This window comes from Xiphophorus couchianus, chromosome 9, assembly GCF_001444195.1.
Source record: "Xiphophorus couchianus chromosome 9, X_couchianus-1.0, whole genome shotgun sequence".
Classification (NCBI taxonomy): Eukaryota; Metazoa; Chordata; class Actinopteri; order Cyprinodontiformes; family Poeciliidae; genus Xiphophorus; species Xiphophorus couchianus.
The window spans coordinates 813,924-841,018 of NC_040236.1; the positions used below are offsets into that span (position 1 = coordinate 813,924).

At 40.2% G+C, this 27,095-nt stretch overlaps 1 protein-coding gene and 1 long non-coding RNA gene across 2 annotated transcripts; one reads left to right on the top strand and one right to left on the bottom strand.

Moving 5' to 3' along the window:
* Window positions 1-21,269, bottom strand: rad54l (RAD54 like). The gene is made up of 18 exons (XM_028026757.1): window positions 21,073-21,269; window positions 20,905-20,988; window positions 19,927-20,034; window positions 19,797-19,857; window positions 19,573-19,708; window positions 19,342-19,411; window positions 18,381-18,669; window positions 17,934-18,058; window positions 17,701-17,851; window positions 17,503-17,629; window positions 17,356-17,430; window positions 15,170-15,300; window positions 14,793-14,903; window positions 13,262-13,385; window positions 13,102-13,180; window positions 12,844-13,023; window positions 12,505-12,668; window positions 1-483 (listed from the first exon to the last, which is right to left on the bottom strand). Exons 1-18 carry the CDS (start codon window positions 21,073-21,075, stop codon window positions 282-284), a joined length of 2,220 nt encoding a protein of 739 aa, XP_027882558.1. The 5' UTR covers window positions 21,076-21,269; the 3' UTR covers window positions 1-281.
* On the top strand, window positions 6,330-8,229 carry LOC114150393 (uncharacterized). The gene is made up of 2 exons (XR_003596736.1): window positions 6,330-6,709; window positions 8,032-8,229. It is a non-coding gene; the product is annotated as an uncharacterized LOC114150393 (long non-coding RNA).
* Window positions 21,270-27,095: the final 5,826 nt, after the last annotated feature.

A 27,095-nucleotide genomic window follows, 5' to 3' on the forward strand; every position in this document is an offset into this window, starting at 1 on the left:
TTTGGGTTTTATGAATAAGTTTATTTGAAGACACTGGAATGTCTGCACATTTTAAAGCATACGTTTCAGTTATTATAGACGGAAAATATTTCCATAAAATAAGTTTTTGCTAAATAAAGAAACAAAAACTGGATGACACCATCATACCAACAACCCCCCCCCCAGCCCCCACAATCCCTCTTGTGTATTAAACACAAGATGGAAAATCAGAATTCAAAACTTAAGTCCAAATAAATAAAAGTATCTACAGAAAATTTAAAGCACTCAGTTCGATTCCTGTTTCATACAACACCCTTCTGATCCTCATGAGAGCGTTGATGAAAGACAAAGGAGACAGCACTGTTCCAGGAGGCTTTCAGCACTTGGTCCCTCAGTCCCTTCTTGTCAAAGCAGTGGTTCCACTGGGAAAGGTCACTGGTACAGTCGGCACCTTCTGGAGGCAGTCGAACCTCTCTGCCATTTACACAGCGACAGCAGTGAAACCTAACATCACCACAAAGGAAGTCAATCCATTAGATTCAAATTCTGACAGCAGGACAGAAAGACATTTTGTAGCATACTCGCATACATCAGAACAATGCGTCCCATAAAGCTTGGGGAATTAAAACATTTCTGTGGCGTTTATTAAAAACTCAACAGATATGAAATTGAAGAGCTACTAAAGTCACATAAATTTAATCTCCCCTTTGTCCCTCTACATACAACAGCAGAGATTGGTAGTGCAATAGATTTAGCTCATCATGCAGGGTTGGTCCAAGGTTGTATGAGGTCTTGAATTTAATTTAGGGACCCCTCTTGCTACGAAGTACATCAGCACCACTAACAGCATTTTACCATGGATCTAGTGAAATCTGAGGGAGGGAGCCTAGTTTAATTGGCAGAGCAGTCAAATATAATTGTAGTTTACTAAGATGCATTTGTGAACAGATAAAACTCAAAGATTAAACTGACGGCATCAGATTGTAGCTATGGTAACAAAACAATCAAGATAATTCTTTGAACTTTTACAAAGTAAACTTGTCAGCACCTCAAAATCTTAAATTTAAATGTTAATATTTTTTTTTCTATGCTGAAACCATTAAATCAAATTTAACTGCAGTGATATTCTTAGTCCATTTATGCGTTGGCCTGGTTGTAAATGTGATCAGCATTAGGCTACATCATGATTTTAGATCCACTCATGGGCGTAGGTTTGGGTATGGACGGTCGTGACATGTCACGACCAATATTCAAGGGATATAAAATAGTCCCGACCAATTTTTGCCATATTAATAAAAAACATATGTATTTTTTAACAAAAACAAAATAAATAAACGAAAATCTACATTGATTAGTTTAATATTTCAATATACTACGCAGTGGTAGCATTCATTTTAAAATTCGCTGTTATGAACTATGACGACCCATGCCGCTATTGGCTCAAAGAACGTGGATCTACGTTCTTTGATTAGCTGCAACAGGCGGCGGCCAGCTGGCCACACGCGGAACGGAAGCTTGGTCCATGGTGCTGACAGTGAACGCGTCTCCTTCTGAGTTTGACATTTATTATGAGTCTCCGAGACCATGTCGCCACCAAAAAAGAAAAGGACGACAGACATTAGAAGTTATTTCGCTACCTCGGCTGTAAGTACAGTGAGGGGACCCATAAGTTAGATATCTATCACACAATAATATCTCAACAATTGGATCTTTTTCCTGAAGTGCAAGAAGTCATTTTTTGTTCTTATCTGCAGTTGTGTTTGTTGTATAATCAGTAGATCCAGAGGATATTTCTTTTGATCTTACTTGTAATGTTTGCTGGTTGTATACACAAGATGCATGATCAAGTTATGGTTATTGTTGGGGGAGGGGGTTATTAAGCCAATGTTGTGCCCCCCCCCCCCACTGGTCAAAAATGGTCGGTGCGGGGTGGGGGGGGGGGCAGTAAGTTGTAAGGTCCCACCAAAACTTAGACCAAACCTACGCCCTTGGATCCACTAACTGATGACTTAATTTGGATTTTTAAGAAGTGCAAATTATTGATATTTATTTTAATTGTATTTTTTTATTTCTTGTTTTTAAGATTCTATAGTTGTGGGCTTAAGTATTGTCAGCAATGTCTTCCAGTAACATAATTACCCAGTAATATTTTACATTTCCTGTCAACTTAACATCTTTTAATACAAAAACATGGTGGGCTGCCAGTGGACCGCCTCGGCGCCGGGCTTACCAAGCTTTCTGGGGGAAACCCTGCTATGGTTTGTGTTGTTGGACTTGGAAGTGATGTCATGAATTTTATGGTGGGCTGTAAGGCCGGAGGGAGGGAGGGAGGCTGTAAGGCGGGAGGGAGGGAGGGAGGGAGGGAGGGAGGGAGGGAGGGAGGTAGGTAGGTAGGTAGATAGGTAGATAGATAGATAGATAGCATTTATTGTCATTGAACAGAATTCAACGAAATTTCCATTGCAGCTCCCGGGCAAAAGGTCAAATATATACAGTATAAATAAGCAGACACACAATAATAATAATAATATATACAACTAAATTAACTAAAGGCACTCAACCACACCAAAGAAGTAGCAGCAGGTCCAATTATGGCAAAGTACAGATAATGTGACAGTGCAAAGTGCAGAACAATATGGCTGTGTGGGGGTGGGGGATATGTATGTGTGACTGTGAGGTTATGATATGTGTGGGAGGGGGGGGCGGCAGGGAGTAATGGCTCTGACGGCTGTGGGGAAGAAACTGTTTCTCAGTCTATTTGTTGTAGTCCGTATATTCCTGTACCGCTTGCCTGATGGCAGCGGCACAAACAGTCTGTGGCCTGGGTGGCTGGAATCCATGGCTATGGATCCAGCTCTCTTCTTGACCCGGCCTGTGTAAATGGAGTCCAGGTCTGGGAGGGGGCATCCCACAATGCCTTGTGCTGTTCTCACCACCCATGTCAGTTGTTTCCTCTCCAATGCTGTGCAGCTACCATACCACACAGTCATGTTGAGGCAGAGGATGCTCTCGATCATCGCCCTGTAAAAGTTCACGAGCAGCCGTGAGGAAAGTCCAGCCCGTCTCAGTTTCCTGAGGAAGAAGAGCCTTTGTTGTGCTTTCTTCACCAGGTGGGAGGTGTTTGTGTTCCAGGAGAGGTCAGAAGTGATGTGGAGGCCCAGGAACTTGATGTTGTCCACACGTTCCACCACTTCTCCATCTATGAGAAGGGGAGTGTGATCTGTCTTCCTGGACCTTCTGTAGTCCACAATGACCTCCTTGGTCTTCCCTGTGTTCAGCACCAAGTTGTTGGCTGAACACCACTGAGTGAGCTGCAGAATCTCCTCTCTGTAGTGGGTCTCGTTGTTGTCTGAAATGAGACCCACTACTGTTGTGTCGTCCGCGTACTTCACGACTGTGTTGGTGGGGTGGATGGCCACGCAGTCGTGTGTAAACAGGGTGAAGAGAGCTGGGCTGAGCACACAGCCCTGCGGCGTGCCTGTGCTGAGGACCAGTGGGGACGATGTTGAGCCACTTATTCTCACCACCTGAGGTCTGTTGGTGAGGAAGTCTCTGATCCAGTGGCACAGTGAAGCGGGCAGCCCCACCTCGAGTAGCTTCAGCACCAGCTTGTCTGGGATGACGGTGTTAAATGCTGAGCTGAAGTCTACAAATAGCATCCTAACGTAGGTGTTGGGATGCTGCAGATGAGTCAGGGCTGTGTGCAGAGTGATGGAGACAGCATCCTCTGTTGACCTGTTCACTCTGTAGGCGAACTGAAGGCTGTCCAGGTTTGCGGAGATAAAGTCTCTGATGTACCTCAGAAGAATCCTCTCAAAGCACTTCATGATCACCGGGGTCAGAGCGACAGGCCGGTAATCGTTCAGGCTGGTGATGGACATCTTCTTCGGTACAGGGATGATGGTGGAAGACTTGAGGCACTCAGGAACCGTGGCGAGCTGCAGGGACAGATTGAAAATGTCCAGAAACACTCCTGCCAGCTGGTCGGCGCAGGTTTTCAGCGTCTGGCCTGACACCTTGTCCGGTCCTGTAGCTTTGTGGGTGTTGATCCTCCTCAAGGTGGCCATCACCTGATGCTTCTGTAGGACGAGAGGCTGGTACTGCTCTTCCAGTTGGGGTAGATGTACAGTTTCTCTGAAGCCCGCCGTGTCAAAGCGGGAAAAGAAACTGTTTAAGGTGTCGGGCAGGGTGGGGTCGCGGCTGGTCAGCTGAGTGCTGTGTTTGTAGTCCGTCATGGTTCTGATGCCTCTCCACATGCTTCGGGGGTTGTTGTTGATGAAATGTTCCTCAATCTGCTGTTTGTACTGGAGCCTGGCCTGCTTAATACCTTTTTTCAGTTCCGACCGGGCCCTGCTATAAGCCAACCTGTCTCCAGACCTGTAGGCAGCATCCCGGGCTTTCAGCAGGGCCCGTACTGTGCTGTCCAGCCATGGTTTCTGGTTTGGAAACACTTTTATGGTCTTAACAGGGAGGACAGCGTCGGTGCAGAACTGAACATAGGACAGAACGGACGATGAGTATTCCTCCAAGTCTGCGCCGTCCCTGAACACACTCCAGTCTGTATGCTCAAAGCAGTCCTGAAGTGCAGAGGAGGCCTCCTCAGTCCAGACCTGAACTATTCTGGTGGTCGGCTTAGTTCTGCAGGCCAGAGGTTTGTAGACAGGAATCAGCCCCACTGAGATGTGGTCAGACATGCCCAGATGTGGAGCTGCCTTGTAGGCTCCGGGGATATTGCAGTAGACCTGGTCCAAAATGTTATTGTCTCTGGTGGGAAAGTTTATGGATTTGTGGAATTTGGGAAACACAGCCTTCAGTTCCACGTGATTAAAGTCCCCCGCCACAATCACGGCCGCCTCCGGGTTGGAGTTCATCTGCACGCTGATCAGGCAGTACAGCTCCTCTAATGCTAGCTTAGCATTAGCCCTCGGTGGTATGTAGACGGCCACGATCACAATGGACGAGAGTTCTCTCACCAACTTGAAGGGTCTGCATTTCACCGCCAGATATTCCAAGTCAGGAGAGCAGAATGTTCCGACAGAGTGTGTGGCTGTACACCAGGCATTGTGTACATACAATGCCAAACCTCCGCCTCTGCCCTTACCCGAAGCTGCAGTCCGATCCGCCAGAAACAGAGCGCGCCCCGTTATCTCCACCGCTGCGTCCGGGATGTTATCCTCCAGCCAGGTCTCTGTGACAATAGTCACACAGCTGTCCATCCGGCGAGAGATAATCCGGAGTCGCATCTCGTCGATTTTGTTGACGAGGGACCTGGCATTGGCGAGGAAGAGGCTGGGGAGGGCCGGTTTATGAGGGCTAGCTTGTAGCCTAGCACGCACCCCGGCTCTCTTACCCCTCTTTTGTTTGCGCTGCCTCCTCCGTCGCCTTGGCAGCATGGGGGGAATGATCATAGTCCCAGGTGTTCGTAGCAGCTCTGGAGGAATAAAGTCCAGCTTGGTGGGTGTGTGAAGTTCAAACTGTGTTCCTGTGTCCCACAGTTCTAATCTGCTGTAAGTTGTCACGGCTTCCAGTAGTGTGTTGAGCGAAGACATCAATAAAAACAAGCTAAAAAAAACGAAAACACGGGAGCTCCGAGCTGCAGCGTCTACACGCGCCGCCATCTTGAAGCCTGACCGTTGCACAGTTGCTGCGCCAGAAAGACTGCCCCATTCTTGTAAACATTCATTGTAGTGTGCACAGGACAGAACTTGCTGCTAGTGATACTTTGTCAAGAAAACCCGAGATCATTCCATTTCCCCATGCTGGAGATTTTAGTTTAACAGCAACAATACATGAAGTTACTTTTAAAATTAATCACGCAAAGTAACACCTAGTCTCAATAATAGATTCACACTTCAATAAAATCAATTAGGTTGTGTTGTTGCCAAGCCATGAAACAGGAATAGCAGCCTTCCTGACAAAAGAGGAAGTAAGTTTCCAGCTTGCAGATTTATAAAAATAATTGAGACTACTTCTTATTTAATGCATAAACGTTTTAAAGAATGAAGTCTAAACATTTTTAGTAATTGGATAAGACCCAAAGTAAAATACTTTTAATATTGTTTTACTATTTCTGGTTTATTTTCAGAAGAACTCCTGTAATAACTCACATTATTATTATAATAATAGTAAATAATAAGTTATGGCCACAATATTATAAATGAATGCTAAATCAGAGAAGGTTAGAGATGTGATTTTGACATTGAACTTGAAATGATGTAAAATAGAATAGAATTACTTTATTCATCCCCGCAGGGAAATTATTTCGCAGTTACAGCAGCATAGAGACAAGACACACAACATCCACCACTGAGTAGCAATGTAGACAAGATAAAATAAGAATAAAATATGACATGCTGTCAATATAAAAAGCAGCTTAGAGCAGACAAGGTGTAAAAGGTGCAACTAATTAAAGATCACTGATGTTATGTTGGAGGTAAATGGTAGGTGAAAGGTTAAGTAAAAGAGGAACTAAGAGGAGGAGAGATGACCAACGCCTCAGAGTTTGCTGATTTGGAAACAGATTGAACAACTTCAACTGTTGAAAGAAAAAGATTGTGCAGGTAAAGGATGTAGGTGACCTTTGAGCAACACCAGGACATGAAAACAGACATCAGGTCATAATGTCTCTAAGATAATGATGGATATAAGATCATCTATCCAAGCAGACAGCCAATGAACATCCATAAGGTGGAAGCCCCTATAAAAGGTGAGTGCAAAGGAGGAACCTTTGGTTGGATCTAAACCTCTCGCAATAAACAATAAATCAATTAATCACACAATAAATTAAAACTATCGACCTCATTTTAATTATCAGCTTTATCGTCTCTTCCGGCCTTTTTCTCTTTCTGTTGATAACACTGAATGAAAAAAGGCTCAACTCCGGTGCTCTCCACTGACCCTCCCTTCCTCATTTCCTTAGTGTAAAGCCCAGCGCACACGACACGATCTTAGAGCTGTCGGCCGATTGTCGGCCCATTTTCAAAACCTGAGCCCACAAACTAGTAGACAGAAATCCTAGGTATAACGGTTCGATCGGGTTCGTTCCTGCCGTGTGATGTCCAACCATGGGCACAAAATAATGGCTACAAGTCCAGTTAACTAATTTTAAAACCAGGTATTAATCAATGCTTTACTGCAATCTACCTGCAATGCATGTGGCTAGTGTCAGTCCTGACTGAATGAAACTCATTAGAACCTATTTATGTCACGTTAAAGAAGAACAGCTGGAAAGTTACCGGGTTTATCAACTGTCAGCAATTTCACTCCAACTCCTCCTCTTGTCATTTCTATATTCTTTGCACGAAATGTTGAATAAACATTAATGTTGTTTCCACATATCATCTCCAATGTCCGCTTGGACTTCAGGTTGCCAGGTGTCAGCTATTTGGGATTCCCCTCTATAATTTCCCCTCAGAAAGCACTGAGGGGAATCTGTGCTTTCTGATTGGCTACCTGTTACATTCAACAGGCTGTCTTAACTCTCCCAGTCAGGGAAAACCCCTGATTTAGATCGAGTGGCCACAACGATCTACCCTAACACACCATAAACTACAGGATGATCGGTTATGAAATCGCAAGCGACAATCTGAGAGAACGGCCAACGTTCTAAGATTGTCGTAAGGGGAAAATCGGGGCAAAAAATCATGTAGTGTGAACTATTGCATCAGATAGTCAGGATGTGCTCATCTTCTCTATTTAAATCTAATTATTACCGAAGGGCAATATAATATACAGACTTCATAATCTGCACTCTTTTGGTTGAATGCAGTATTTATTTCCACTTTGGCTTTATGTTGTTTAGTTTTTATTCAAGTACATTTTTGTTAATGGAGACTGAGAATCCATTTTATTTTTGTTTATTTTGTTTATCAGTTCCAGTGTTAAGTGTTCTTTTGAAAATAAAGTGTATCTATCTTTGGCAGGAAATTGCATGCATTATTACATAATTTCCATAAAATCAGTGTATAAAAGGTCTACAAACAATATTATTTATCGCAATAATTTTTGAGACAATTAATAGCTCAGCAATATTTGTTATCGTGACAGGCCTAGTTGGATCCTCCAGGCAGCCGCGAGACAAGATTGAGATGGACAAAGAATTCTTCAGCTGAAGAGCCGGGACCACAGAACCAAAGACTGTCCTGTGCATGGGGACCAAACCATCAGCCCCGCAACATGTGGCTTCAAATCGAGTTTCTCTCATCAGCTGGGTTCAGACCGCAAAGACCAAGATGAAGGCCAAGGCAAAGATGAATATAAAGGCAAAGAAGAAAGACTGGTGCCTTCCCTCCGTGAGGTCAGCTCGCCTACATCACAACGGACCAGAAAGATCTTGAAACAAGGTGAAGATTGCTCAAGAGCAGCAAGACAAGAAGCTGAGGACCGCCATGTGCACAAGAAAATCGCCCTAAGACCAGAGACCTGCCGCTCTAAACTAGTGCTCTTCCTGCCAGCACCCAAGTCCTGTGTGACCTCACCATCCATGCAGAGACAAAAGCTCATCAGACCTACAGATACACCTGCCTTTGTAGATCAGTGCTCTGAGCTTCCTCCTGATGGAACACCTTCTTCATCATCAGGCCACTGCTGGGGTCCCGAAATTCAATACTGCGTCCGTTTCTCTCAAAGGTTCTCAGTTCTCAGTGTCAGCATTACGGAAAGATAGGTTAGATAAGATGACTGATTTTACTTATTTCTGCTACTGAATTAAGCTGTACTGACTCTTGAAAAATTGCCTTACTAATAAAATCTAAAAGATGTTGTGGACATTCAATTAATGTGTCTCCTCAAAGTTCTTCGATGATTGTAAAATAGCTATGATGTTCAGGGTTTCCCCCAGTGTATTATAGGCCAGGCTAAGCCTTTCTTGTTTATGTTTTTAGGAAAATAATAATAAAAAAAACCCCCAAAAAACCGCTTTTTTGTTTTTTTACAGTCAGATTGCAAGCGTCTCTATTGCTCTGAGCGTTTCACTGGCAGAGCAGATTTATTCCTAAAAGATATGTTTACAGAAGATAGGTTTATAGTTTATGCATAGGGGACCCTTTTGCTGCTAAAAGCATCAGCACAGCTTATGTGTTAAATTTAGTGAAATATGGGAGATGGGCCGGGGGTGGCCGGGGAGAGGGAAGTCTGGGCCTCCCTTCTGAAGCTGCTACCCCCGCGACCCGACCCCGGATAAGCGGAAGAAGATGGATGGATGGATGGATGGGAGATGGGGAGTAGTTTAATTGGCCAACCTAAAAAGCAATAAGTTATAATCGCAGTTTACTCATTTGTATGAACAAACGGAGCTCAAGCTCAAAGATTAAACTCATACCATCAGATTGTAGCTATGGTAACGAAACAATTTAACTATGAATACTGTTCTTTGAACTTTTGCAAAGTAAACTTACCAGCTCCTTTAAATCTTACATTTAAATGTTAAACCATTTAAAATCTTTTAAGTTATGTATGCTGAAACCATTAAATCAAATTTAGCAGCATTGATCATCTCAATAAACAAATGTTACGTTTATGCATCTGTGGTTTGTGTTAAAATATTAGCATTATGGGCTCCTGGAGCCCTGGGGGGCCTGATGGAGCTGCTGACTTAATCTGGATTAAACAGAAGTGAAAATATTTATAATATTCATTTTAATTGTATTTTTTGATTTGCTGTTTTTAAGATTACAAATAGCATTTCACTGGAGATGTTTTCCTGTAACATATAATTACCCAGTAATATTTTTACATTTCCTGTCTATTTTAAATCTTTTAACCCTCCTGTTATGTTTGTTTCTGAGGTACAGCAATAATGTTCGTGGGTCAATTTGACCCAGGGAGTGTTTAATCATGCAATAGTATCAGAAACCAAAAAATTCCTCCAAAACATTTTTGTATCTGATTATTAACTCCAATACTAACCATTTTAATCAATATTTGTGCAATGATGTTTTATTATTTCTCGGAAATTAAGGATCATTGATGACAACCTACTCATTTACTCATTTGGACATAAAATATTACATTTACATTTTTTATGTCCACTGACAAAAACCTAGACACAAAAAAACAATAATTTCCTTGAAATTCATCTTTTGTAAATTTTTTTATATTACATTTTGATTTTTTTTTAAATGGGTGATCTTTATAATTGAACTAGAGACACACATACTGTCCAGGGTCAAATTGACCCGCTGATTAAAATCAAGACAATGAGTCATGCAGAGATTATTAATTTTTTCCTCCACTTCTGCTGAGTGTCCACTCAGTGTTTGGAGTTTGTCCACAGGAACAGAAAATGTTCCGGTCAAAAGTTGTATGAACACCTGCTTTCTCGCAGTTTCCTAGTGAAGTAAAGAGAATAGTGAGAAAGTGAGCGTGTGGGTGTGTGTGGTGTGTTGTGTTTGTGGTAAAATATGGTTCATAGCCACAAGGAAACATATAGAATTGGACATTTAAAAAAAATCTTTTTTACCTTTCAACTTGACTGCCGGGTCAAATTGACCCAAACAGTATCTATGTAAAAAAAAAAGGGGGGGGGAGGGTTGCAAATGTGTAAAATTAATACATTTTCAATTTATATGTAGAGTGTGCCTATTAAGACAAATAGAAAAAGTTTCATGCAAATAAAATACTTCCAACTACTTAAAAAAAAAAATTTAAACTGTAAAACATAACCGGAGGGTTAATAAAAAAACACGGTGGACCATCTCAACGCCCAATTCACCCGTTAGACGGAGAGCTGGTAGCACATCTCACCCTCTCAGAAGGAGAAGTAGAGAGAGAAGGGGGGGGGTGCAGCAACAACAACCTCCACATCTGTGCGTCATGTTAGTGCATGTGTCACTACTGTTAACAACATGTTGTTAACATATGTACTACAAGAATTCTCCCATACAAATGCTCAGATCAAATGAACTTCAAAGAGAAATGGAGGAACATGACCTGCTGAACCACTGGCTACATGCTGGCTATCGCTGGAGAGGACAGTGAAAGGCATATGTGCATACGGCTCTGATGTCAGAGATGGGAGAGGAGGAAGATGGGAAAATCTGCCGGTAGCTAAGGGCATCACAAAGCGTCTTCAAACATACACATTCCCTGCTCTAACTCACTTGCTGACTGACATTTTAGTCATGGTGAACCGCATGAACCTCAACTTCCTAACAGAAGATGTGAACATCTCCTCCATCTCACCTGTTGTGAGCATGACTGTGGCCAGCCTAGAACTCTTAATGAATGGGTCAAGTGAGGTGGAGAAAAAATTCAACGAGGTTTCACAAGATGGCACACTTATTTGTGGAGACGCGCAAACATTTGCAGCTTTACGCACGGAATACATCAAAGAGGTGTCTAATTAAATCAAAAAAAGATTTCCATCTGAGCATCATCTCAGATCCAGACACCATGCTGAATGCATCTCATTATCTGGGAGCTGAGAGCGAGTTGAAGAAATATGGACAGGAGACTCTGGAACGTGTCTGTGACCACTACGGGTCACAAACCGGTGCAACTGAACCACTGGTACTGCAGGATTTCCTCCCGCTAAAGCGACTGCTTGTGGGATTTGAAAACCCCTCATTCAGAAAGCTTTGCTGACTTCTGATCAATTCAGCTAGAGAAATGTTTCTTGACTTTAAAACTTTGGCTAAAGTGGCATTTATTCCAGTCTCCAGTGTTGCTGCAGAGCGCGGATTTAGTCTTCAGAATAACATCAAGACAGACAGAAGTTGTCTGTCCGGAGAAAAACTTTCAAGACAACAGCCACAGCAGCAACCCCCTTGAGACATTTTATTATGACCAAGCTGGTGGACAGTTTAGGTCCACCAGGTGCTTCATTTAATGTAGTTGTTTATTCATCGTTATTGGGACCACAGTCATATTTTTTTTTTTGTTAGTGCAGAAATAAAAGCTACATGTTCAGCTGGTTGATGTAGATTCTATAGTCATCTTTTACGGAACTATTAATTAAAATTAATGAAAAAAAATCTATTGAATGTTAAATCATTATTTTAAAAAACTAAACATTTTTTAACCATGTCCATCAAATCAACAGATGGTGGAGCATCACAAGATGGCTTATAGACAGAGGACACACACAAGAGTGCCCAGGTCTAGCCAAGATGCCCAGCACACCTGAATCAAATGAACTGCTCATTACCTGCCTCTGCAGAGGTGACTGACTGCTGATGAGGGAATTCAGCCATTTGATTCAAGTGTTTTGGAGCAGTAATGCACCTAAAGGTTGAGTATGGTAGCTCTCAAGAACTGGACCTGGGCACCATTTGTCTAGAGGGCTGCTTTCTGGAGAATGTGCCTGGAACAAACTCGTTTTCTTTACAACGTATCACCTCTCTTTTTTATATGATCAGCTTCCATACATGTTGTTCAAGTCGTGTCCAAACGAAACCATAGTTGTTGTAACATAAAGCTTCAACTGAAACACACCATATCGGCTGGGAAAACTTTTCTCTTCTCCCAACTGGCAATTTGGCAGCATTTGCTCCAACAGGTAAACTACTCAACATGATTTCTCCTTACTTGTCATGTGTATCACTGGCAGTTTCTTCATTGAGTGTGAAGAGTTCTCTAAGTTGGCCTAGAGAAAAATGACGCTCCACATCCTGCTCCTCATCCACCACACAGCTGCTCAGGGCTTTTTTATGGGCTTGTCTCTGCAGGATCTTCTCCTCAATGGTTCCAGTCTGTCAGAAAACACACACATATCAAACATCTCACAACATCTACGTTCTGCCACATTTATGACAGCTCATTAACTTGTCACACTGGAGAGTTAGATTACAAGAGAAAAAATAGAGCAATTAAATAAAAATGTTATAGTAAGAGTTACTGTTAATATAGTTAGAGTGTATGTCTGACAGAGATCAGTCTGTAGATGTAACAGGTCTTCTTCTGGCCATCTCTCCACACTCGAGCCATTGCCTGCTCATCATTGGCTGGGTTCCAGTCTGGATCAAACATTACCAAGCGATTGGCACCAATCAGATTGAGGCCACATCCACCCGCCTTGCTGCTCAGCATGAAAATAAATTCAGGGTTCTGTCAAACACAAAGAACACAGTGTTCATGGTTGCTTCACAGCTTTAACTGTTATCCAAAACTGTCTTTCAAGCTCACTTGGGGACTGTTGAATTTTTCCACGATCTTAGCCCTTTTCTTGATAGACATTGTGCCGTCCAGTCTAACATAGAGGTACCTGAAACAGCCGCAAGGCAACACTGTTTACTGAAACCCATTTAATCAGATCCAGCTGCCAAACATTTGGTCTTTTAATCACCTTCTAAATCTGCACAACTTTTCAAAGAGGTCCAGTGTTTGAGTATAGTTGGAGACCAGCACCACTTTGTCACCAGTTGTAGATCTCGTCACAGCCAAAATGTAGTCGAGAGTCACCATTTTACCTGGAACAGAAGACATGGTGAGTATATCAAGGTCAAAACATATATGGTGCAAAAGACTGAGAAATGTCCAAAACTGTATTATGTTTTCAGTCAAAGGTCACTAAAAGCTTTTTAAGACTATTACTGCTGTTGGAAATGGGAAGTGATGCAAGAGCTCTAAAAGAGTCACTATGCCACCCCAAAAACATTTACACGAAAGCCGATGGGTCCATTTAACCTCAGTTAAGGGGTTAATGCAGTCTGACAAGTTGACCTCTCAAACAAGTGGAAGGAGGAAGTTCTTTCATTTCATTTTTCTTAAGTATAAATATTTGTTCACCCATCCAAATTATCGGAATCAGGTGTTCTAATTAGGCCTTTCACGATAACAAATTTTGCTGAGGGTGAACCAAGGTCATATTGAACCATATGGGTTAGGGATGGAATGTCACTTAAACCCTTATGTGAGTCAAAGGAGGTGAGCAAATACTTTTGGCAACATAGTGTAGCATTGCTGATATTGGCTTCATCTTCAGTCTGATCCACCCAGTCTTGGTTTCAGATCAGGCTCAGAGCACAGAGAATGTACATGCACACAAAGTAACCAGAGAAAATCATTTTGTTTAAATACAGCAACTTACTGTAGTTATTAACTCAACTTTGCATTTGTAGCTAAATTAGCTGCCATTCTTCACTGGAACTAAAAAGTTCCAGTGAAGAATGGCAGCTGATGTTGATGTTGTTTAGATGTTGCTTCAGTATTGCTTTTTGATTACTTTGTAATTTGTTTAAGCAAATGAAACATAATGTATCTATACTTGGTGCTCAGTAACATCATATTTCTTTATGTTAAACTTTTGCAGCTTCATAGCATGTTACGTTTGGGAATTAAGGATACAGCGATATGAAAATTTGGGTCAATATTAATATCCAACATTAGTAGTGGTGTTAAAACCAATATCATATATATTCTATTTCCCAACACTTTTGACAATATAAAAGTGACCACACTGCCTTCATTGCTTCTCTGTTTCTGTGAAACACCCCATAATCCAACGCTGCATCACTGTCATATCAACAAACAAATACCACATGACCAACCTCCTCCCCTCCAGAAATAAGATGGAAACAAACATGGGTTGTTACCATCGGCCCAGTTTTACTCATTGGACTGACACGTTAGAAAATGACTAACCGTCAATACCGCTGCTGATGCTGATATATATTGTGCATCTCTACTGGGGATTACAAGACTTATTTAATTTCCCTTTGGGATGAATAAAATATTTTTTAATTGAATTGACGTTACTATACAATGGCTGAAAATCAGAGGCAGATGGACAAGCTTTTCCAGTATAAAGAGCAGATCAAGCCATGACGACTCATCATTCAACATGTCTTCAGGAGTCCACTGAAATGTTTTCTTACCAGACAGCTGAGGTTCGAGTACTTTAGCGGAGTAACCAGGAGGAAACAGATGGAGCGCGCCCTCGAAGCCCTCCTCTTCTTCAACACACTTATCATAAATGAGAGCTGGGTCTGGTACAGGATCAGGACAGTGATCAGTGTGTTTACTATGCAAACTAACTACAGCTGCAATAAAATTGCTTACATAATTGTCTATAACTTGTACATTATAAGTGCAATCTTTAGGCTGCATAATTAGTCAAATAATGACACAGCTGTAAAATCCTAATTTATAATGCTGATTGGTAAGAAGCTAGCATCTGAAGCTGTATTTCTGTTACGTTTAAAACAAACTAAGTGGATCATGTTTTCTGAACAGGTCACACTGTTGCACTTACGATTACACAGCTTCTTGAGAGATGTGATAGAAGACAGTGAGGAGACATTGATTCTGCCTTCTCGCAATGTCTCTGTGGGTTTGGCCTGCTTCAAAAAGCGCATGTACAGTTCTGTCTGCAACGGAGTTAGTCTGTACAACAGAGGAATCAGGGTTCTATTTAGCATTTAATAAAAAAAATCATCATAGAGCAAGGAATATCACAAACATAACAGCTAAGCCCAAAATGATTCATACGTATGGCAGATTTAACTTTAAAGTATTTTTTAATCTGACCTAAAGTAATACTAATGTATTACAGAGGCCCAGTCAAAATCCAGGTTTACATGTCTTGGTGAATCTGTGGAGAGCACTAAAGATTAGGGTGATGGAAAGGAGGACTTCAAAACTCAAAGGTTTGAAACCCATCCCAATAGATAAATCATAAAAATACCAGAGGAAACATGATTAACAAAGAAGTTAATGTTGTATTATTTATTTTTGAGTGTTTTATATACACTGCCTGGCCAAAAAAAAGTCGCCACCTGGATTTAACTAAGCAAATAGGTACAAGCCTCCTATTGGATAAGTTCTGCATAGGCGATTATCTTTCAGCTGGCAACAAGTTATTTAACCCCAGCTGATGCAATGAGTAACTCCTCATTTCTTAAACAACCATGGCAAAAGACACATCCTGTGGTCGTGGAAAAGACGTTAGTCTGTTTAAGAAGGGTCAAATCATTGGCATGCATCAAGCAGAGAAAACATCTAAGGAGATTGCAGAAACTACTAGAATTGGGTTAAGAACTGTCCAATGCATCATTAAAAACTGGAAGGATGGTGGGGAACCATCGTCTTCCAGGAAGAAATGTGGTCGGAAAAAAATCCTGAATGATCGTGATCGGCGATTACTTAAACGTTTGGTCAAATCAAATCGAAGAAAAACAACAGCAGAACTCAGGAGTATGTTTAATTGTGAACGCAAAAGCATTTCCACACGCATAATGCGAAGGGAACTCAAGGGGTTGGGATTGAACAGCTGTGTAGCCGTAAGAAAACCTCTAATCAGTAAGGCTAACCAGAAAACAAGGCTTCAGTTTGCTAGGGAGCATAAAGATTGGACTCTGGAGGAATGGAAGAGGGTCATGTGGTCTGATGAGTCCAGATTTACCCTGTTCCAGAGTGATGGGCGCATCAGGGTAAGAAGAGAGGCAGGTGAAGTGATGCACCCATCATGCCTAGTGCCTACTGTACAAGCCTGTGGGGGCAGTGCTATGATCTGGGGTTGCTGCAGTTGGTCAGGTCTAGGTTCAGCAACATTGTGTGACTAAAGAATGAGGTCAGCTGACTACCTGAATATACTGAATGACCAGGTTATTCCATCAATGGATTTTGTCTTCCCAAATGGAACGGGCATATTCCAAGATGACAATGCCAGGATTCATGGGGCTCACATTGTGAAAGAGTGGTTCAGGGAGCATGAGACATCTTTTTCACACATGGATTGGCCACCACAGAGTCCAGACCTTAACCCCATTGAGAATCTTTGGGATGTGCTGGAGAAGGCTTTGCGCAGTGGTCAGACTCTCCCATCATCAATACAAGATCTTGGTGAAAGATTAATGCAACACTGGATGGAAATAAATCTTGTGACACTGCAGAAGCTTATTGAAACAATGCCACAGCGAATGCGGGCTGTAATCAAAGCTAAAGGCGGTCCAACAAAATATTAGAGAGTGTGACCATTTTTTGGTGGCGACTTTTTTTTTGGCCAGGCAGTGTATATCCAAGAAAGCTTTGTAGGAGAGAGAAGACAATTTCCCACAGAGAAAATCTTTCTTTCAATCTATCTGTATTTTAAAAGAAGCCTGTCTCAATTCCTGTCACAAACACTCACTGGTTAAATAAATGTATGCCAGGTGTATGAACAGTGTTGGGCTTGGGAACATTAAAATAAAATAAAAAAGCTGAGATAATAAATATGATGAAGCAATTGTTGGCCTTCAGGGGAAGAATTTAAAAGCCCCAAGTTGGCTTTTTGGACTCGGGGTCAATAGGTCAAGTGGTAGCACTAACACTCAGTGCTGTCTGCCATTACAAACATGAGAAGAAAATCTACAATGAAAGTGTAATATCCTGACAAGCCACAGACTTACAAGCCAAGATTCTTTTAAATAACTGAGGCAGAAATGAAACAAGTCAACTTACTTGCAGCACACAACTTGCTCAATTTTCACAGGAAGATACTTTGACAGGATATCCGATGTTCTCCTAATCAAACACCTGTTGAAGCAGAACATGCTCAGTCTTAGAGAGGAAAACAGAACTAAGGAACACCAAGGCTGTGGAGCTCACCTGTTGACAATGCTGATGAGTTCCTTGAGTTTTTCTTCTCCTTCCTCTCTGTCTCTGTTACTGGCGTCTGCATCTCTACCCTTCAGAATGGGAAGCTCAAATCGCTTCTTAAACTCCTGGGCAGTACCTGCCATTACAAAAATGCATATGGGAAATACGTTTGTTGTGTTCAGATGCTCTGTAGGTGATGCAGCTTACCAAGGATTCCAGCATTCACAAAATGGACCAGACTGAAATACTCCAGCAGGTCGTTCTGGATTGGAGTGCCTGATATCAGAACTCTCCGCTGGGCATTCATAGAATGCAGAGCTTGGTAAGTCTGGTTGTCAGCATTCTTCAGTCGATGCCCCTAAGAGCAGAGAAGAAAAATGTAACACTCGGCTTTCAGAATTCATCTTTATCTCTGGATTGAAGTGTATAATGCACAACACCTCGTCACAGATCACGAGTCCAACTTTGCCCCTGTGCAGGACATCAGCATGAAGTCGAAATGTCTCATAAGAAATGATCAGGATGGGTGTTGCTACTTTCAAACCATGCTGAGAGATGAAGTTCACTAGAGAAAACAGAAATTATACTGAAGTGAAGCACATAGCAGTGTTTGCAGAAATGAACAACATGATTAAAGGGTAAATTTTATGAGAAAATATTATTAACATCAACAACTTATAGGTTTTCCTTGACATAAACTTGTGACAGATAATGTTTTTGTGAATATTCACAATGAAAGAAGAAAAACAGAAACCAACAGGTTTCTTATTTACATATATTCATAAAACACGGCAGTTTTCTTCATGCTTACAGTGCTGGTTTAAGGACTACATTGTCTTCAGAAGGTTTACTGTAGATTCTTGGTGATACTAGAAAACATGACCTACCGAGCTGCTTATCAATATCCTCCTTTGAGCCCCCATCGATTGCCACTGGTGAAATGCGACCTCCAAGCCACTTTCCTACTTCATTATACCAGTTTCGAACCAGACTAGAAGGTGAAACCACAATGGCCTTGTTTATCTCTGGCTTGGCATTAAGGCTCTGGCGTAGCAAGGTCCACATGAGAGTGATACACTGCAAAGTCTTTCCCAGCCCCATCTCATCAGCCATGATGCAGCCGTAGGATCCAGGGATGCGTCTGCCAGTCACACAGTCCCAAAGGAACTTCACTCCCTAAACACATCAAAGAAAGACATCATCTATATGACTCAGAGAAATGCTATTTAATAAGATATCCTTATTATCCTTATGGTAATTTCCAACAACTCATTGTTTTGCTCAGATTTTAATCGAGTTGAACTACTTCTGAAACTACTGCTAATAATTTAATTCAATTAAGTTAATGTTGCCGAGTTACAACAAATGTCTCAAGGCACTCAGATCATGTAGATAAATTTAATGTCAATAATGTGCTCTTAGTGATAATACTGAACTCAGGTTCAGTTTATTATGGCAACTGATAAAAAATGTTTTCTATCCAAGAAAACCCAGCAGATTGCATCAACTCATTGACTTGCAGGATTCACTCCCCCTGGATGAGCATGTAGTGACAGTGAACAGTAGACTGAAAGTCTTTAACTTTATAGCAATTATAGCAAAATACTGCATGAGATGATAGTATGAGGAATTGCTATAACAGGAAGACACCTCCATCAGAACCTGCCTCAGTGTGAACGACCATCTTCTGTGACTGACTGAGGGTTTGAGGAGACAAACAAAAACACAGAAGCACTGACCAAGGATTACTATCCATGTAGAGGCTTAGACATACTTCATGTGAAGTGCCAGAATCTGTTCTCACTGACGTAGATGTGACAAAAATTACATCATTTTGTTTTCCATTACCTCTCTCTGATGCGGTCTGAGAACTTTTCCCAATACTGGATCCACAACAACATGAACTGGAAGCTTTTCCCTGCAAAAAAACAAGTCATTTTGTTTATTCTGTCGGTTGCAGTTTGGCAGCAGTTGGTTCCCACTGTGCATGAAACCATCCATCAGATCTGTATTATTTTGGGCTTTTCTTGTCAAGCTGCATTTCAGCAGAAAGAGGAATTCAATGTTTCTGGAACTTACTTGTCAGCTTTGATCAGATCATGAGCACTCAGAGTCGGCGGCTCATAAAGAACCAAAGCATCTTCTGCAAATGGATCATGGAGCGATTTCCTTACTCCTGCATGCTTTAGGCCAAGTGCTTTGCTTCCTAGTGAACCTGTCAGGAATTCCAAAAGGAAACAGATGGTAAAGTCATTATCCATCACTGGACATTAAAGAGAAGTCGCACTTCTGGTAAAACTCACCTGTGTAATTGGGAATGGGAATTTTAAAAGGCTTGGAGAGAATGCTTCGGATAAATGACTCCTGTAGACAAGAGTTTTAGTAAGAGAGGGAAATGTTTTCAGGGACGTTGGGATTTTCAACCATGCTCACATGTCTGTCAGCTTCCATGCATCCAGGCCAGTTGTTAAGTTGTGTCAGAGGCTTCCTGTAGGGAGAAATGTGACTCTCCCTCATCCCATCCACTTTCCTTCTCTTCTCCTGAAAAGAGAAATTCAAACAATCAGTAACACTTTTGGTCAGCTCCACAAACCTATGTTTAGTCTTGTATGAAAGCAAGCAGCAGGAGTTTATGCAGAACTCAATCATCAGTGCAACTTTGATCTCTTCAATTCAAATTCAAAAATACTTTATTGATCCCAAAGGCAAATTAAATGTTGTTGTGTGTTAAATCAAATTCTTCAAAGAGTTAAAAAAGGGGAAAGGCCCAGCCTGGCCAGCCAGAAAGAAACATGCCTTATCTATCCATTCTCTAAACGCCTTATGGAGGGCTGGGAACTATATGCAGAGGTCAGTGTTTAAATGATGAGATAGACTGGAGGCAGTGATGCAGCCAAATAAACTGTTGTAATTGTTGTTATCACAGAAAACATATGGTCAGTGAAACTTTCAGACCGTCCTGGGTTCAGACATCTGTCATGATGGAGTTTTTAAGAGATCCACCGAGTTCACAGTGAAGAGATACACATGAAGGAAGGTGAGGTTTAAATACAAATCAGTTTCTGTTTCACCACTCAAACATTTATTTAACTGCTCTGAAACATCAACGAACTCAATTCAAATCAAAAACACTTAGCCTGGTCGAACCTAAATGGAATTAAACTGAATTCTACGAGAATTCACTGAAATACACTTTCATATCTGATGCATTTTTAAAGCTTGAACATACAAATTAACCTTACCTTTTATATTTACGATTTTGTTTTTCTAAAAAACTGTTTTTGATTTTGAACCATGATTGATTCAGACCCTTACAAAGCAGTGACATGTCCCTTTACTGAAGTGATGGTGATGAGGTGGCGATAGGCTGAGAAAGAGAGATAAAGTAACCATCCAGAGAGCTGCGCTTACGGTGTTTCCTGTGTTCCCCCCGTCTCCGCAGGCCTCACCGGCTGGTTTGCGTTTAGCCAGCTCACTGGGAGCCAGGCTCCTCCTCTGCCACAGACAAACAGAGAAACGAATTAGTCTAAAGCTTAACACGCTAAATAACGCAGTAAGAAAAAACTTTGACCCGTTTACCATTTTTGCTGTTTCCTCTAAGTGAATGTTTGAAACCTTACATGATTAAACACAGCGCTTCCACTGAGATGTTAATGTCAGCCTTTTAACGCCGAAAATCCCTACAGTTTACGCCAACAGTAACTTTTCTCTAATTTATATCTAAACTCGCGCGAAATGTTGAACACACAATCAGTACGGTGAGCGTGATGGCTCAAGCTTTTTAAAATTTTTCTTTTACCGCCACCTACGGGTCAGGAGTGAGAGAACTTTTAAAGATTCTTTTTATATTGTAGAAACAGTCAAATCTTACAAGCATGCATATTTCTTGTTCAAGTATCTTGAGTGACTAGCAGTCAAAGAATATACTAAGAGAAGAAAATAAACAAAGGGGTTACAGAATGACATGAAAGCTGTATAACACAATAGGTGATTAAAATTAGAAAATAAAATAAGCATAAAGCGCAATAAACTGAACAGCTTGAATTATTGTACTGTGTCTAAATTGTTAAATGGATAAATGTCAAAAACAAACAGGACATATTATTACAGAGAAGAGCAGCATCATTTTCACAGAGTTGAACAGAAGTGAAATTTCTTTTAGATAACATCGAAAGTTGGGGGTAATTTTCAAAAATGTACATTTGTGTAGGTAATATTTGGCCATAATGATCAGGTTATTAATTATAAATTCCAAATTTGTGTCCAAAGTATAAATACCAAATTTAATATTGTTGTAAGTTAAAGTTATACTATTTAAATTGTTGGTCAGCAACCAATTATGAAGATCCTCCCAAAATTTAGATCCATAAGTACAAGAATAAATGTTACAAAGTTTCTACATCAGATTGACACAAGGTACAATCATTTGCCTCAATATCAAATTAGTCTTAAGAATTCTTTGCATAGATAAATATTATTTAATATTTTAAAATGAACTTATTTTCTTTTCAAACGTGAATTGACCCCCAAAATCAATTGGGGGTCAATTGCATCTAATTCTTTTTGCATACAATAAAAGAAAATTCTTGAAGTATATTTCTTCTTTTCAAGGGGGGAGGGAAAGTCCTTTGGATAATGATTGTTCTTAAAAATTTATTGTTCCCATTTTTGTCTGTAAAAATGTGGCTCTGGATAAACAGAGGGTAAAATCATGGAAGGCTGTATAAAATAATGAAGCTTGTATTGTGTTAATCAAAGCCTGAGGGAGACCTTTAATTACTGCTTGAATTTTTTTTTTTTACTGCATTTAAAATGGTATTTATGCTGGAATTCTTCAAAGTCCAGAATTTTCCCTCTGTCATTCATGAGATGTTGAACAACCTCGTTTAAAGAGTTGCTAAAACTAAAAAATCTCCTTGAGTTATAGCTTCAGTTTAAGATGACAGACATTGTTATCTAAAGCAGAGGGGGAATCATGGCCTTGCACTCTCCCAACATTTAGGCAATCACACTCTTGATCAAATATTCAATTCCTTATGGAAGAACGTGCATGCGTTACTTAGGAACATTTTCTTGATTTTATAGATCTAAATAATTCATTAAAAGTGAATTGGAAATATATCTAACAGCACCATTTCTATATGGAATATTTTATACATGACATCTTTTTAAGTTTAAGGGATTCAATTTCCTCCTTCAAAGTTTAAAAAGTGCCAGGGACTTTGAGTTTCACAAATGTGTTCTAAAAAGCATAATATTGTTTTTGTTGCTATAACTTCTTAAATATGTGAACTCTTTAGATATAATGCTGTTGATGAAGATACATTCTTGTTAACTGTATCTGACACTACTGCTGGTAAAGCTTGTTTTTCCACACAGGTTGTATTCTCTCGTTTCAACAAGATATTGTTTCTTTACTTTCGGTTTTTTTCTACTGGAAAAACGTGGCCCTAATTCACTATTGAAAGGTTTGGACATTTCATCAGAAAGTTTTGATAAATAACTAAATGCAATGTGTCTCCTTTAATTGGTTACACAAACCTGAAGTTGGGATTATTTATTTTGGGATTATATTACAAGGACATTTTGGGAAGAATGTAACAACTTTATAATTCGTAATATTGAGACAAAACTTTCACCAAGGCCCGTGCTAGCATAGAATTTTTTGGCTTTCATGGAAATATAAACAAAAAATGGCAATTAATCTAATTATATAATTCAGCAACTTTCATCTTCACAAATGTCAATTTTCACTATTCACTTTTTATTAAAGTTTTTGTTGAGGAAATCAAACGACCTTTATCTGCTATTTGTGAGAGGAAAAACAGAAAGCTTTAATCACATCTGAATTGATCATAATTTCCACTTTTTATTTTTTTTACTGAACTGTAGAAGCTTATCCCTTAGCAAACATTGTTACACATTCTGTATTCTATCTCTTGTTCTAACTTTGTATTAGACAACAAGTATTTTTAATAAAAAACAAAGAAAATTAATTCTACTGCATGATTGTTCATTGTTTTCTAGTGAAAAATATACTTTTTTTAAATGCTTGCCTAAGATTCCATCCATCGCTTTCAAAATGATAGCAGCATTAAAATACATTAAAATATTATTTATGATTTTACAGTAGTAAAATTTGCAACGTCTGCACGGATCAGTTTAGTTAATTTGTGCAACTTCTGATACATGAGTGTTCTCATTTAAAACTGGAATTAAAGACCAAGTAGCCATTTAATTTTTGTTTTACGATACAAAATGTGAAATTGAAATATGAGTTGTTTTCACATTTTGTGGCCAAAATAGAATGAAGAAAAGGTTCATTTTTTTCCCCATTTTTGAGTGGAGGAGCATGTTTGGTCAATTTAATTTCTTCATCTTTGAGGTTTTACTGATGGCATAGTTACTTTGAAAAAGTAACTTTAATCGGATTACTGATTACTCCTTGAAAAAGTAACTCAGTTAGATTATTGACTACTTGATTTGGAAAGTAACTAAGTTACATTAAGAGTAACTTTTAGTTACTTTCAGCAGCTGCTAACAACAACGCTGTGAAAATTACATTGATCTTTGCCAATACTTAATTGTAAGTTATTTTATAATGTTAACATCAACAATGTGTTTCCACTTATAAGGTTGAACTGAAGGGGAAATGTTTTAATGGTTACAGTACAACAAAAAACACTGTGAGTAATTTGTGTGTGTTTTTGTCCCAGCCTCCAGGTTCTGCGTTACGGCCCTGCGTTTGGTGTCAGAGCTCCTCCTGCAGCTCCACAACTCAGATGGCTGCACAGATTTGTGACACTTATCTTAATATTAATAATTATAATGGCGTTTAGTTGCACAACTTTACGGACTCGTTCATTCGTGGCTGTTTTCAAGTTTATTGCCCAAAAAGGCGCAACCCGCCACTCATTAAATTTGCGAGCAACTTAAAAAAAAGCAAAAAAAAAAAAAGCCGAAAGCCGCTTATAATAATCGGACTTGGCGACAGAAACTCAAAATAGTTCCAGTTTTTCCACCAACAAAATGCGCATCTCCCTCCATTGTTTACATTTCTGTCGCTGCGGATACTGTCGCATAGAAACGGCGATCACTCGACAAGACCCATAGAGGAAATAAAATTAAATTCCAAAAGAAAATAGTAAGGCAAAGTGGTTTCGATAAGTAACTGTAGTCTGACTTCTGGATTTGAAATAGCAACGCATTAGATTACTCGTTACTGAAAAAAGTGGCCCGACTAACAGTAACGCGTTACCGACATCACTGCCGACCACAAAGACAGCATGGTCACTGGGCTAAAGCATAAATATCCCCTGGACACGCACCCACACACACAGAGATTGCATTATTCTCTCTGCATCTCTCAGTAGAATTAATCAAGATGAAGTTAATTAAGATTGACTTGAACTTAATTTATCAACCTTAATTGATAATGAACTGTGTCAATATCTATATACCCACCATTGTAATCTTGTTGTCATGTCACTATATCGTATAAAGCTGAATCTGAATGTAACAATTAACCTTTTCCTACCTGGGACTTGTCGTTGCTTGAGTATGTACAGTGTGCCATAAGTTTCCATACATAGAAAAAAATAAACATTTTATATTGGACAACCGTTTTTATTTGTGTGGGACTCTGCATGTCTTGGACCACTTTGTGGTTGATCTGCAACATTTCCAGTTTTCTGAAATTTACAAATAAGTTTTGCCACAGTGTGGTGTGTGTGAAGCTCGTTCCATGATTTCTGTTAAAGTTTCGTGCAACCATGTGACTGCTTCCTGATCCAGCCATTAGTATCATTTCAATTTTTTGCTCTTTTGTCAAACGTCTTCTTGGGTACCTGAAATATACATTTTACATTCTCCTATGTATGGAAACTTATGGCCCACCCTGTATTCAGACCCCTTTAAATTTTCCACTTTTCATTGCAGCTACATCAAAAAAGTTCATATTATTTCTCAGCATCCCATTTTGACAGAAAAAAACAAAAATTTAGAAAATTTTTTTACAAATGTATTAAAAAACAAACAAACTGACATATCACACAGTCATAAGTATTCAGCCCCTTTGCTCTTAGACTTATTTAGTAGAAGCACCCTTTGAGCTAGTACAGTCTTGAGTCTCCTTGGGAACAATGCCACAAGCTTTTCACACCTGGATTTGGGAATCCTCTGCCATTCTTCCTTGCAGTTCCTCTCCAGCTCCCTCCGGTTGGATGGTGAACGTTGGTGGAGCCATTTTCAGGTCTCTCCGGAGATGTTTAGTTGGATTTAGGTCAGGGCTCTGGCTGGGCCAGTCAAAAATGGTCTCAGAGTTGTTCTGAAGCCACTCCTTTGTTATTTTGGCTGTATGCTTTGGGTCATTGTCTTGTTGGAAGGTGAACCTTCGGCCAAGTCTGAGGTCCTCAGCAATCTGGAAGAGGTTTTCTTTCAGGATATCTCTGTACTTGGTCGTATTCGTCTTTCCTTCAATTGCAACCAGTCGTCCTGTCCCTGCAGCTGAAAAGCATCCCATAGCATGATGCTGCCACCACCATGTTTCACTGTTGGGATTGTATTGGGCAGGTGATGAGCAGTGCCTTGTTTTCTCCACACATACTGGTTAGAATTAACGCCAGAAAGTTCAATCTTCATCTCATCCAACCAGAGAGTCTTATTTCTCAAAGTCTGGGAGTCTTTCATGTGTTTTTTGGCAAACACTATAAGAGCTTTTGATGTGTCTTGCACTGAGGAGATTCTCCCGTTGGGCCACTCAGCCATAAAGCCCCGACTGGTGGAGGGCTGCGGTGATAGTTGACTTTGTGGAACTTTCTCCCATCTCTCTACTGCATCTCTGGAGCTCAGCCACAGTGATCTTTGCCTTCTTCTTTGCCTCTCTCATTAAGGCTCTTTAGCTGGACGGTCAGATTTAGGAAGCGTTCTGCTCATCCCAACCTTCTTCCATTGAAGGATAATGACAGCCACTGTGCTCTTAAGAATCTTAGGAACAAGGCATAGAATTGTGTCTTTCAGAGCTCACTGGGCAGTTCCTTCCACCTCATGATTCTCATTTGCTCTGACCTGCACTGTGAGCTGTGAGGTCTTACGTGTGCCTTTCCTAATCAAGTCCAATCAGTTTAATTAAACACATCTGGACTCCTTAGAAGGAGCAAAATCTTGAGGAGGATTGGAAGTAATGGACAGCATGCGAGTTAAATATGAGTGTATCAATACTTATGGCCATATGTTATGTCAGTTTTTCTTTTTTCTGTCAAGATTAGATGCTGAGTGTACATTCATGAGTCTGACCTTTTTGATTTAAGCAAATCGCTGCAAAGAAACAAAGAGTGAAAAATGTAAATGGATTTGAATACTTTCCATAACCACTGTAAGCCAGCTGATTCAGCATCTTCCTTAATTAAACAAATACATATTTTTCTGGAAAACTTAAAAAGATTTCAAATTTAGACTTGTTGAAATAGTCTGAGGTGCTTTTTTTGTTCATCCAAGATTATTATTTTAACAGTTGAGCTAAGTGGAGTGATGTCTCAACAACCACATTGCACAAATGAACATTTTGACTTACCATTATAAAAAAAATAATGGGTTGTTTCTGT